This window comes from Pelophylax lessonae, assembly GCF_965119305.1.
Source record: "Pelophylax lessonae genome assembly, chromosome: 8".
In the NCBI taxonomy this organism is placed as follows: domain Eukaryota; kingdom Metazoa; phylum Chordata; class Amphibia; order Anura; family Ranidae; genus Pelophylax; species Pelophylax lessonae.
Window position 1 is genome coordinate 78,460,811 of NC_138775.1, and position 14,484 is coordinate 78,475,294.

Genomic DNA, 14,484 nt, shown 5'->3' on the forward strand with positions numbered 1-14,484 from the left:
TCATCAGATCCGATCCGATTTACTGAACGGATGGAAAAATAGGGTTTCCATCCGTCCAGATTTCACAGATAGGATTGGATGCGGATGGCAGTGGAGGTGTCTCCGCTGACATCCGCTGCTCCATAGAGCTGCATGGAGGATCCGATCAGATCCACCTAAAAAACTGACAGGCGGATCTGATCGGATCGCCCGTGTGAAAGAGCCAGAATTTACACATGACAGTTGATTGTAGTCTATAATATCATTTTTATGTTATTGTCTCATTATCTCTGTTGTAAATTCAACAATACAGTCCTTGCAGACACTTTAATATATTTAAGGCAGCATAAAATTATTTTTTTTTTTTTAGAAAACAAAAATGGGTTGGCAGCTTTGCTCCCAAGAATGAACATTCAGCAATTTTTCTTATTGCCTATAGTATGCTAGTCAGTCTAGTTGAAGTAATCCCTGCCATGGTTTACCTGTGTGTCTGGGCTGGGGTGGCTCTGCTTTGTGTCCCCGCCTGCTCTGACAACAAGCTCTTGTGCATAGTCTCCTCTTACAAACACTGAGCCTTCTGGAGGCCAATCTTGTTCTGAATGTCCCTGACATGAGAGGCTCCAGGGACTCACTGAGCATGCTCAGCCCCACTTGCTTGCTAGAGAGAGGAAGCTGACTTGCATTGGAGTCATACCAAGCATAGGCTGCATGTCAGAGCAGTGAACTTACAGCAGGGCTGTGAGAACTGACTGGCTTTGTCCTTATCACACTTTATTTCTTTTCTTTTTTTTCCTCCAATTCTCTGAAAACCTGCACATTGTGGTGTAGCCGGAGACTCCGCAGCGTTGCCAAGGCACAACCGTCATTGCTTGCTCTCAACGGATTCCCTGACTATTTTTTTTTTCTCTTTCCCCTTAATGTACTTTTCTCGGCTTTTGTTGTTGGAGGCTGGGCCTTTCCGTCTTGTGAAATCTTAGGGAGAGCCAAGAGCTGATCCCAAGCCGTCTGCCTCCTTCCTCTGTCCCATTTTTCTCTTTAATTTTATTTGTATTTTTTTGGTGGGAAAGCGAGAAAGCTGGTCTTTCCTGCTAACCCGATAAATGCTGTTTATGAAGATGGATCTGTTGAACTACCAGTACCTGGACAAGATGAACAACAATATTGGCATTCTGTGCTACGAAGGTAAATTCAGCCCCGCTTTAACAGTTTATGTAGTCGTACGTTATGGGGGAAAAGTAGGAAAAAAGGATTGCAGCCTTTTTTTTTTTTTTTGTTTTTTTTTTTTATATATTTTTTTTTTATATATTTTTTTTTAACACCGTATACATATTCAATTTTAGTTTTTTTACAGTATATGTATTTTTGTGTCCTTTAATTCACTTTTTTTTTTCTCTTAAACCTGTAGTACTTTTTAAACACTTTTAAACTCCGTTTAAAATCCCTAGCCAAAGTTTTTATTGGTTCGCACGATTTTTGTTGGTTGCACTCGTTTTTTGTTTATCTTTTTTTTTTTTTTTTTTTTTTTTTTTTTTTTATTTATTTCCATTTTTTATTTTTTTCTGTTTCACCCTTCTGTTGTGGTTTTTGTTTTTATCTATGGTTGGGTTTTTGAGCTTTTGATTGTTTTATATTCTATTTTCATGTTTTAACCTCCTTCTTTTTTTTTTAGAAGAAAAGGACTTAAAATGTAATGCATTGGTTATGTGACTATGTCCAGGGATATATGTTGGTATATGAGAAAATGCACTTTATAAGGTTTTTGTTTAATTCTGATTTGTATGAGGCATTGTGTAGGTCATCCTGTGTGTAAATCTGAAATGCATTCAGCATGTATATATTACCGGATTGAGGCGAAAAGGGTTTGTCTCGCAGCTCTGCGAGAGGTCATAGATCACAATACTGAACACAATCTCCCCTTTGTCTGGGCTCTAACTTCCTGTCCTGATCAGCCATTGAAGGATGTGTCCCACACACTAGTCCCTTGTGGAACGTACCATACAATGCTGTTCAGCCATTTTTCTTTTTTTTTTTTTTTTTTAACTTTGGAAATTTGCTGATGACTCTAGTTTTCACCTACTCCAACATTGTATTTTCTTTGTGTGTGTGTGTTTCTCTTTGCTGCATAATTGTTCTTGCTAATCCTGGTTACTTAATTCCTTGGGAATTTTAATACTATTGAACTTTAGAAAAAATGCTATCATGTTGCACTCTAAAGTTAACCATTTAGTGATTTTCATTTCTACGCAGTTAATTATCTGTTTTTGGTTTTGTTTTTTATTTTTATTTTTTTGAAGATTTATAAATGTTCTAGATTTATTAAATTTTTTTGAGTATTTAGTCAAATGCAGTTTTTTTTTTGTTTTTTTGTACTTGATATACAGTATCTGTCCCAGACTACCATATCTTATTACGGCAACTCATATATAGACACTAGGAACAGTTGTTGCTTACTACTTTTGTACTTTTTTAGTATTACCCCGATGGGACAGTGTTTCTGCAGCATAGAGTAATTACTGCAGAATTGTATCTCCCTCCTTTTAATAGAAATCGTACAGAAATTTTTGAAGTTAAATTAGACAAAATTCCTTTTTCAAACTGGTCAGGATTGACATGGCTATGGTCTTCAAAAAAAAAAAATGAGGCTACGAAAATAACGTTCTAAATGCATTATACCAGTCGTCTTTGCTTTTATACACTGTTAGATGAAAAAAATTCCAATTTTATTAGTTCAGCAACCATGCTACTAAAATCACTAGCGATTGATTACCAAGGCTATCAGTTGATAGCTAAACCATTGGAACAAATGGCTCTCTGTGCTGTAGGGAACACAAGTAGTAGGATCTCTTGATTCGCCGGTTGAATTGATCGCGCCTACTTGCTATTTGTGTAGCTTACACTTTTTCAGGAATCATTTGTTCCATCTGTTCATCAACCCAACGCTACCCTGGTTAATTGCTAGTTAAGCGACACTGAGCTCCTAAAAAGTGCCCCTGTAGCTCGAGTCTAAATCGACCAGATCTTGTTCCTAAAACTCCACAGGAGTAGCTTTGGAGTAGTGGCTTTAAAGAATTAATGGACATATACCAGTAAACAAGCCATTTAGAGTGGACATTGTGCTGGGTTTGCAAATGGTTAAGTTTTTGCTGTACGTGCAGTTTTAGAGCAGGGGAATGGCCTGGTACGGAGGGGAATCAAGAAAGGCACCCGGCGAGTTTGGCAGTCGGCTCTTCATGCTGTGACCATATGCAAACACAGCTCAGATTTCTATACACATGCACTGCCAGTCTTTCTCTGCTCACTACTTTTTCTCACAGTGAACAAAAGAGCAGAAGTGGAAGAAGACTGGAGCATTGGACGGTGTCAGAAGCTGGACAGGATTACTTCATATGGAGTATTTACAGTATAAATTGCTGACGATCTCCATACGTATTAGATTCTAGTAGTTTTTTGGAGTGAAGTTGAGACCTCCGAATCTCCTGTTATGCTTGCATCATGTTGACATGGGGTCCGCCTCCATTTTTCCACATCTTGTAGCGCCACAATTCAGTCTTGTTGCTGAAGTAATTATGAAAAGAAGCCAATGGGATATATGGTGTACTTTTTAATGGATTGTTACTGGAGCAGCCCTAAGGCCCCATTTTCATTTACAAAGTACTTAAAACTAGTCCTTCTCCAAGGTATTTTTTTTTCCCCCCCCAGAGGAACCCTTGAAATTTTTAGGTCTCATGGAATCCCTGCTAAAATTAGGCCGTTGGGGGTCACTGGTAGTGGTCATTGGGTGGTGGTAGTGGTCTTTGGAAATAAAGCCACCTTTGCAGTCATGCCACGGAAGGAAGTACCTTGTACTTCTGGGTATGGAGGAGCATGCGATTTTGCTCCATGTGACGGTGCTTACTAATCTGTGCTGTCAAAGTCCTGGTGTAAACTACAACTCTAGTGATCTGTAACTTAAGACTTTATCATGAGCCCAGCAGCTGAACACCTCAGCTTTGAAGCAACAGACAAGAGTACCATTTCACAGAAGGGATTTTATTAAAGTGTAACTGCTTTTTTTTTTTTTTTTTTCTTCGAATTCTAGCAGCTGACCTGGCCATTTACCCCATCTGCTACAGCTTCTTTAAAAGCTTTTTTTTCTTCTTGATTGAGCTGTTCAAGGGTTTGCTACTCTAGATTTCCTTTTCTCGGTTGGCTCCAAGTCTATATACACAGGCAGTTAGGAAGGGCTAGAAGGGGGGCTTGCATGTGCTGCACAGGTAGCCAGGGGGGGGGACTAGCAGGGGGCGTGCATGTGTGGCACAGGTAGCAAGAGGGGACTAGCAGGGGGCGTGCATTTGTGGCACAGGAACCCAGGGGGGGGGACTAGCAGGGGGTGTGCATGTGTGGCACAGGAACCCAGGGGGGACTAGCGGGGGGTGTGCATGTGTGGCACAGGCAGCCAGGGAGGGCTAGAAGAGGGTGTGCATGTACTGCACAGGCAGCCAGGGAGGATTAGGAAGGGGCGTGGATGTTCCACACAGGCAGCTAGGGAGGGTTAGGAAGGGGCATGGATGTGCCACACAGGCAGGCGGGGAGGATTAGGAAGGGGCGTGCATGTGGGGCACAAGCAGCCAGTGAGGACCAGGAGGAGACGTGCATGTGGGGCACAAGCAGCCAGTGAGGACCAGGAGGAGGCGTGCATGTGCAGCACAGGCAGCCAGGGAGGACTAGGAGGGGGGCGGGCATGTGCGGCACAGGCAGCCAGGAAGGACTAGCGGAGGCGGGCATGTGCCGCACAGGCAACCAGGGAGGATGGGCCAGCATGAGTGTGTAGTGCTTGGAATCATGAGACATATTTACAAAGACCAGTGGATTGTGTATGAAGCTTTAAATTTGTAAGCTTGGATAAAGGGAGTGGAGCAACCCCAAAGCTGTACTTGTAATCACATCAAATCGTGTTTCTGCACCTTTCTTGTATTAAACATTCTTGTCCTCTGCTCAACTGGCCTTTGAATATCTAATTATGATTTAAAAAAAAATTGAGGCTTTAGTATTGAATATTTCCTGACATTGCACTGTGGTTACCTGACAGTTGAAATGCAGGTAGTTTTACAGCTATAATGGCCTAAAGGTCTATGCCTCTTTATCATGTGACACGGCACTGTACTTATGACCCCAGAGCAACCACAAATATATTATGGAAGGCTTTATTTAAAGCTACCCCTGTTGACAGTAGAAAACGAACGTTCAACTTCCCTAGCCATACACCGATGAATCACTCACTTAGCCAATGCTACATAACCTAGAGAAATCTCTACCTGCTGGCTATTGTATTCTCATAGCCCGCACCACTGGCTGTCTGAATAACCAAACATTGGATGCAATTACTGTTCAGGTCATTTATTTTCAACCCAGCTCCTTTTTATTGCCATGAAAGTTTGTCTGGCCAGTTGGTGCCAGTTTGGCCATCCATGGTGCAGATATCAGCCGATTCAGCAGGAATGAACAAAATCCAGCCGTGTATAGCTAGAATTAGATGCTGCAGGATCCTGGGGTTTCGTTTCAGGTTTTCTTATTTGCTAAAAGGCCTGTTTACATATTAGAAGTGCTGTATTAATGAATTGTATTGTGGCCGCCTTAGCATATGTGAAAACACAATAAGTGCTTAGGTAATACTTATGCACTTTGAATAAAAATTATCCTTATAGAAGGTTTCCTTGGAAACAAAAACAATGAAGCTTGGCACATTCATGCCACAATCCATCTCCATACATATAAAATGTTTGCATTTTTGAATGCATAGGTGTAAATGGCCATAAAGTGGAGATTTCTGAAATGTTCCTTTTTGTACACATTCTGATGGGATGGCTGGCAGAACTGTTATGTTTCCACCAAATATGGCATGTGTTTGCATATGTCTTTTGAAGATTACACAATTGCGCCAATAAATCCAGAATCTATTCTGTATGGTTGGTTTTCAGTACTGAGCTTTTTCATTGCAGTGCTTTTTTCCCGATGGCCAGCATCATTCAACCCACTTCTATAAGCCCAGGTCATCCTGGACCCACCTTTGCCAGTGATTGGACAGTAAAGCGACACAGTGAGGACTCCTGTCACTCTCCTTTCTCTTTCTATCAACATGCTTTTGTCAGTACATGACATGAATGGTTCCTTGTACTGCTTCCACCTCTCACACTTAAGCCCTGCTGTACAGGGACTGCAAGAGACTGATACGGGGTCAAATTTAGGTTCTTGACACAATTTGTTTTTAAAGTACATTTTTTAATGGTTGCAAAGCTGCATTCATGATTTTTTAAAATTCCTCACTGATCTCTGTAGCTGTAGGCACTGTAGGGAAATTCATCCTTAAAATTCTCAACACAAACTCTGAAGCCCTTGTCTAAGCCAGCTTAGCTACTACTTCTTCCCCCTCCCAGCGGTGGCTAGGTGGTAGTTCAGCCTTCTAATCTTCAGTAGAAATACAGAGCAGGTGTTTTGTGAAGGGAAGCAGGGTGAACTAAGCTGTTGACTTGAAGGACTTCAGTGACTCTGCTGTGAACTCTGAGAAATTATTCCCCAGTGCTTGCAGCTACAGAGATCAGGGAGTACTTTTTTTTTTTTTTTGTTTTTGTTTTTTTGTTTTAAAAAGCTCATTTACTGCTAGAAGGTCCATAGCTTGGCCACGGGGTTTATTTTAAAGTGGAACTTAAGGCCCTGAATAAAAAAAACTGCGAGCAGGCAGTCTCTTTATTGCAGAAGAGACATGCAAGGCCTCTGCTTTAAGAAAGCCAAATAAAACTCCTCTTCCTGCTCCGTCTTCTTTAGAATGTACACTGAGCTGTACATTCCCTTTCGGCACAGATCCTGTGTGCCGGGGTGTCTGAACTCCTGTGCAGGAGTTTAGCATCCAACGCCAGCCGATGAAGACTGCCAAATCCCAAAATAAATGTAGAAGATACTGATGAGGGACCTCCAACCATTGAAAGAGAGAAGTATCGTGGGCTTTTGTTCCCCTTTTTAAGGCTTCTCTCACAAGTGGCAGACTCTGAAAAGCGATCTGCAGTGGCACATTTTCAGATCACGGTTTAGGGCCACTTTACAAGTGGACAGTAGACCATACTGCCCCCTCCTGAATGTGTTTTTTTTTTTTTTTTGATGCCAGGAGGGATTTTATGTTGAAATGCTGAGCCGCAAACGCTGTAGCTTTGTTTAGCATGTGGCTGTTGCGCATTCCTATTGGCTTTAATTTGCATGTTTGGCATGTGGAATGCCTGAGAAACGCGGCATGCAAAGTTATTCCGGTGCATCCCACTTTTCTAACAAAAAAAAAAAACACTTTGTTGCTGAAAATATTGTCTTTGCCTAAATTAACACTATTTTAGTTGACTAAAATACAACTAAGGGCTCTTTCACACGGGCGATCCGATCAGATCCGCCTGTCAGTTTTTTAGGCGGATCTGATTGGATCCTCCATGCAGCTCTATGGGGCAGCGGATGTCAGCGGAGACACCTCAGCTGACACCTGCTGCCATCCGTATCCGATCCTGTCCGTGAAATTTGGACGGATGGAAACCCTATTTTTCCATCCATTCAGGGATCGGATCGGATGAGAGCGGACAGACGGTCCGCTCTCATCCGATCCCCCATAGAGAGCAGTGGGAGCTGTGACACCTCCCTCTCAGCACTGCAAGCGGAGACGGAGCTGTCATCCGCCGGCTCAGCGGGGATTGGCGGGTCGATCCCCGCTGAGCAGCAATCTAAATTTAACATCAAGATTAACAGTGGTTTTAGATCACCATGGCTAAATCTGTGTTTGTAGGGCATGTTCACGCCTTATTACAGGGCTTGACAAAATCCAGGTCGCAATGGCGATTGGCAATCGCGCCCTGGTGTCTGGGTTACACCGCAGCAGTGGTCGGAATCCTTCCATGTGGAATGCGTGGACTAATGTCAGGCTGACTGATGATTGAGGTGGCAGCTTTGCGGCCTGCTGGATGGTGCTATAATGAGCGTGGATTGCTCTCACTGCCCGCCCACCTCCGACATCTTCCCAGGTTGATAGCTGGGCTTGATTGGTTGCCCTTTCCTTACTGCTGCTGAGTGGATAGGGAGTGCCGTTAGTGCCACCTGTCAGTGCCACCTGTCAGTGCCACCTCATCTGTCCTATCAATGCCCGACAGCGCAGCCTAGAAGTGCCGCCTAATCAGTGCTGCCTGTCAGTGCCACCTCATCAGTGCCACTTTTTTTTTTTCTCCAATTAAATTTTTTGTCTTTTTTCACTTGGCACCAGGCATGAGCAAATTTTTATTGCCTAAAGCCTTGGACATGCAGTTCTGGGAGCTGGACAGAGGATTTAAAAAAAAAAAACTGGCTCCTAGATTCTAAGCAAATTTGTCAAGCCCTGCATTAATAGCATAAATAACATGTTCAATTTCTACTCCAGGAGTTTTGGAAATTATAGAGAAATGCTTAAATAATGCATTACAGTTTAACTAAACCCATTTGGTTTTAGTCGACTAAAATATGACTAAAACTAGATCGTCATTTGATGTCAAAATTTAACACTGATTGAAATGTCACGGTCACAAGTGAGATTTCATGAAGTTCTGTTCACGCAGTGGCTGGCTGCATTGACTGACACCATAAGTGCCGGTTCACACTAGTGCGGCTGCGGCGATCGCATGTAATATCGGAGCGCACTGCTCCTTCATTACATGCGATCGGCTGTGCGGTGCGAATTCAGCCATACAATTTGTATGGCTAAATTCGCACTGCACCAGCAGCAAAGTCACACATGACCCTTTTTTTTAGCCGCATCAGGATCAGATTGCACAGTGGTTCACACTTGTAAAGATCGCACTGCGATATGCGATCAAACTGGGGGTGTCGTTAACATTTCATTGACACCCCCAGCATATCGCATATGGCAGTGTGAACTGCCAAGAGTGCGTTTGCGATGCGGGAACAGGCTGCGAATTCGCAGCCTTCCCGCATCGCATAAGTGTGAACCGACACTAAGAAAGCAAGGCAAATTGCTTTGTTTTTTTCGTTGAGATTGCGCTGGGCAACACATCCCAACACAGATGTTGTGAATGAGCCCTAAACAATGTATACAGAGCTGCAGTGATTTGTGGCTTTTGAGATTCCTCTGTAAACAAGGCCCAGGGTGTTGGCGATTACTTTTGTCAAGCTGGGTGCTTGCTTGAAAGGGTTGCTGTAGTCTGCTAGAACGTTCCAAAAAAAAAAAAAAGTAGGTTATAAACGAAAGCAGTTTAGAAATGTGAAACATGTCACAATAAGAGTGCAGAGTTTCCCGCCTTTCTGGAATGTTCTGTGTTCTCTGTACTGTTTCTTCACATTCCACAAATGTAAACAATACAGCTGGGAGAAATTCTGCAAACCTTGTGCATTCCTTGCACTGCTAACAGGAAGCAGATCTCCCTGTGTGTCCCTCCATGCAGGGGGGTCCAGAGGTAACTGAAGTTAAGACACTTTGGGGAAAAAGGCGCAGCATGCCTGTGTTTTGGAAAGTTTGTGATCAAATAAAAGGATTTCCGCTCTGCGGCCTTCTTTCAGCATCTGGTGGACTTTGTTGCGGCCTGTTCAAGTTCACTTTAAATTAGTTAGAAATTAAAACCTTGCTGGGGGATGAATGTGTGACTAAATGTTACCCTGTTAGTCAGTTTTGGATGTTTTTTTTATTTTTTATTTGGATGGATGATATGTTATATATTGTACCACGGCAGTTGTTCTTAACCTTGTTGGAGGTACTGAACCCCACCAGTTTCATATGCGCATTCCGAACCCTTCTTAATTGGAAAAATAAAATAGGATTTTTTCAAATTCAAAACATAGGTATATATTTATACATAGGTGCACAAAATGAACAAAACCATTAAGAACATAGAACAAAACCATTAAAACATGATTTTCACACAAAAACATAATAATGAATATTTACTGCAAATCAGTGTGACTTCTGCTGTTGTCTTTCAGAGACCAGTTCAGAAATTACCTCCGCCGAACCCGCGAGACTGACTCACCGAACCCCTGGGGTTCAATCGAACCCAGGTTAAGAACCACTGTACCACGGGCTAGATTTAGCCTTCGGCACAGACGTGGGCCTATACTGTAGCATGGACCAAGGGGTAGCTTTTCCTTCTATTGATATTGACCGCACCTTTTTATCCCTCTGCTACAGTGTTCATTTTGTCAAAAAAAATATTTTAGTCAACAAAATTAACACAATTTTAGGGCTCTTTCACACGGCGGCTCCGGTTTTTTTTTTGAATTCAGTTCCGGCACTTTTTTTTTTTTCACGAACACGGATGACACATGTGTCATCCGCTCCGTATGTCCGCATATCATCCCATCCGTTTGCGGATGATATACGGACATAATGTATGTCTATGGGGATTGCGGATGTCAGCGGATGACACCTCTGACATCCGATTTTGCATCCGTTCCGTTTTTTAAACGGAAGAAAAATAGGGTTCTGTTCCATTCCAAAAAACGGAACAGAACTCAAAAGGACAAAAACCGGATGTCAGCGGATGGTCATGACATCCGCAATCCCATTGACATGCGTCATGTCCATTTTTCATCTGCAAAAAAATGGGATGAAATACGGACATACGGAGCGGAGCGCCCGTGTGAAAGAGCCCTTAGTTGCCTAAATACGACTAAAACTAAAAATGTAATTTTAGTGAAGTCTAAAACTAAATTGAAATTTTGATGTCAATTTCCACTAGTTCTTTATCACAACTGCTAAATCTGTGTCTGTAGTGTATGAGGGTCTTCTCCAGGAGCATAGGAGTTTAGTTAAACTGTAATGCATTAGCATTTACAAACTATTAGGTTTTAGTTGACTAAAATGTTCTGGCGATTTGGATCAACAAAAATATAACTAAGGCCTCATGTACACTGCAACTTGTAAAGGACTTTTTTGAGCCGTTGGGCGTTTTTTTCAGAAGCCCCTGAACCCACCTCTGTTATCTTATCTGTCCATGTACACAGGGTCGTTTAGTCATTTAGAGGCAGTTGAGTTCACTTTTGTTTTTTGGAAAGCAATTTGCGTTCAGAATGTTCAGAACGTGTGTTTACCGGCGTTTCAAACGCAAAAACGCGATCACCTGCGTTTAGCGCTCGCATTTTTCCATTTTAAAGGGGAAGGATTTTTCGACCTCTAGAAACATTTCTGAGCGCAAACGCCCGCTAAATGCGGCTGCAAAAGCGACACAACGGACGGTTTAAACGTCCTTTAAATTCCAGCGTTCAAGGGACTTTTAAAACGTCCCGTGTACATGTAGCCTAAAACAATTCAGATGACTAAAATGCAACTAAAACTAAAATGGCATTTTAGGCAAGACTGACTAAAATTGAAATTTGACCTCAAAACTAACACTGCTCTGCTAACTTCTGCCAATCCCTCCACTGGCTTCCGCTCACCCAACAAATTTAATTCAAAATACTAACCACTTCCAAAGCCATCCAGATCTATGCTTTCAGCTACATCGCTAACCCAGTCTCAAAATACCAACCAAATCATTCTTTGTTCCTCACAAGACCTCCTGTTCTCTAGCTCCCATGTTACCTTTTCCTATACTCCCCTCCAGGACTTCTTCTGAGCTTCTCCCATCCTTTGGAACTCCCTACCTCAATCGGACTAGGGCCACTGTTAAAGCGGTTGTATCCTCACCGAAAAAAAACCCTGCAGAACAAATGCATAATGAGCTAGTACGCATCGCATACTAGCTCATTATGAAATACTTGCCTTAGAATGAAGCCCCGACACGGTCTCCTGGACACCGCTGAGGGAGCCGTCGTGTTCCCTCGGCGGCGGTGCTGTGAGTGACCGGAGCCGCGATGACAATGCGCGGGAGTCACTTTCCAGTGACGAGCCAGCAAAGCACTCTGAAGGTCCGCCGGACCTTCAGAGCACATGCGCTGCTGGTTTCAGCAGCTGCATTCAGGGCGAATATCTCCTAAACCGTGAAGGTTTAGAAGATATTCATTTTACCTACAGGTAAGCCTTATTATAGGCTTACCTGTAGGTAAAAGGTAAAAAAGCGACAATACTTCTGCTTTAAGTGATCCCTGAAAACCCTTCTCTTTAGAGAAACCTATCCTGCCCCACCTAACTGTACTTTTTTATTATATCCATCGGCTCCTCCCTCACACTTATTACCTTTTTTTTTTTTTTTTTTTATCGCTTGACCGTTTTTAGATTGTAAGCTCTAATGAGAAGGGCTCTTTGAGTCTTCCAGGAACACAAAACCTGCTCTTTGGAACAGCGGCGATCCAAGAATAGGGGTGTTGCTTTTGGTATCAAAGGTTGTTGAAATACATAATGTTAATTAAAGGTACATACAAATAAAATATTTGGCCATTTATCTTGAAGTACCAGCAAATACAGCTGGTTGACTTCTTGGGGAAAATAGTGATGACTGATTTGGAATATTTTTGTCTTGTGTGGACGTGCATGTAGCACCACACTACAGCACACCGTAAAATTATGATTGGGCCTTAAATCTTAGTGTGGGAATGTTTAAAGAAAAAAATAAATACATGCCTGCTGCAGCATTGGTCCGATGCTACAAGCTGTCCCCGCCCATAGGCTCTAAGCCTGAGAACTGAGTGATCACACGACCTCTGATCGCTCCGTTCTTGGACCCGCACTGATTAGAGCGATGACTGTTATTCACCGCTCTCTGCACTTCCTCTCCAGCACTGGGCAGAACAGGGGGCAGGAGCGGCTGGCTCAGGCTCTCAGCTGTCTGCAAGGGATCTGGGTGGACCCTAACATTGTCAGGATACATCCAGAGTCTAGAGCGGCTCTGTGACTTCAGACAGCAGGCTTTAGCCCGCTGTCGACTGATTCAACATCACTGGAGAACAGAAGTGCCCTCCTGTGACCCACAAAAGTATGGAGGAAAAAGAGCTTTGGCTATACTTCTCTTAACTGCAGAACTTTGCTTTTAAAATAATTAAAAATAAAATTGAAAACAAGAAGGCTTTTTGCACATTGGGCACTTTAGAATGTAGGTGAAGCAGTGCATGAGCAACGGTGTACTTTCTTGGGGTGCCCCAGTGCTGGGATGTTGTGTGCATGCACTGGAGTTGCGTCACTCCAGGCCGGGCAGTAAAGATGGGGAAATAAGGGCGTGCAAAGCAGTCAGTGGGAAACTCATGAGTTTAGCATTGCGGGAAGAGCGATGAACATGGCAGACTTGTTCTGCTTTAGCAATATGTTAATGCTAATGCCCATAGTCCTGGCGCAGGTGCACTGAAACTTGTGTCTTCAGGAAGGAATGGAATTCTCCTCAATGGGACATAAGTTGGGGGGGAAAAAGTGACCGTTTTTTTTTTTTTTGTTTTTTTTTTAACCCTTTCTTTATCCAAAATGACTTTTTTTTTTTTTTCTGTTCTTTTCTTTTTTTTTTTTTCTTTTCGTTTTTCATATGCTTTGGGCTGCATTCACATGCCTGCACAGGGGCAATTAGGGGTGGCTGTTGTCAAAAATAGGTAGATTTATTGCTGGCGTAGCTAAACGCACACTGTGTACAAACGCAGCAGCTGTCAGATTTGTACTCTGTACAGATCAATGCTGATTTGACCAGCTACATGCAAATAGATCCTCCGACCAACTCTGGCCACAGACTGTACATGCAGGGTCAGGGTTTCTACAGAGCCCTGACCACAGCAAATCGGCCAGTTTGTCTGCAGCCATAGCACCAGCCACTTCTGAACCCAGCAAACTGTGCCCCTGGCTGCACATGTCTGTCTGTTTTCATCTAAATCTGTATTGCCTGGTATGAAATGATTTTATACTCCTAATAGTATGGCACTGCCTCCTCCTTGATGTTAGATCTGCTCAAGGAGTGCAAGAAGGAAACGTAAATCTGAGCCTTGCCTCTCCTACTGAAGGGTGGGGGTGGGGGGTATCCAGGAAGAGGCAGCTCGCAGCCTCAGGTCACATGACATGCGTTTTAATGTGGGGGTGGAATCTGAAGCACAACATCTGTAACTTGTTTTTCAGGGAAATTCAGTCTGCAAGGGTTTTTTTTTTTTTTTCCTCCTCTGAGTAAAGTTAATAGCAGCAGAGGGTTTGGGGAAGGCAGATCCTGAATCCATTCAACATGACATTTGTAATCGAAAACTGGTTGATATGGGCCGCTGAGCTTCACAGATTTTGCTCTCTCTAATTATAGTTTGTGATTGCAGGGAAGTCTGGAATCCCTGCGGACACCATTGTGAGTTAATGTTTATCTTCTGACAAATGAGTCGCTCCAGTTGTACCATTTCTGTTACTGGTTTTAATTTATATTTTTTTTAATTTTTTTTTTTTTTTATAGTTGCTGGGAATTCACTTATTTTAGCAGTTAATCATTACTGAAGTTCTGAGGATTGTTGAAGTACACATTAGTTTAGGCTGGTTGATAGAACAGTGCAAGTAGCCTAGTGCAGTATTTGGCCAGCCAGATTTTTCCTTAAAAGGTAAGTTCTCCTTTTCATCAAAAAATGAAAAGG

The 14,484-nt window shown here is 42.7% G+C and overlaps 1 protein-coding gene across 2 annotated transcripts in view; it reads left to right on the forward strand.

The window, feature by feature from the left end:
• VGLL4 (vestigial like family member 4) overlaps positions 1 to 14,484 on the forward strand; it is a 167,396-nt gene that overhangs the window by 71,202 nt on the left and 81,710 nt on the right. Inside the window, exon 1 of one of the 2 annotated variants that reach the window (XM_082264765.1) lies at positions 973 to 1,161. The exons of the other annotated variant lie outside the window; for it this stretch is intronic. Coding sequence (XP_082120891.1) covers positions 1,080 to 1,161 — 82 coding nt within the window. The 5' untranslated portion in view covers positions 973 to 1,079. Of the gene's footprint in view, positions 1 to 972; positions 1,162 to 14,484 lie in introns of those variants that run through there. 2 annotated transcript variants of the gene reach the window in all.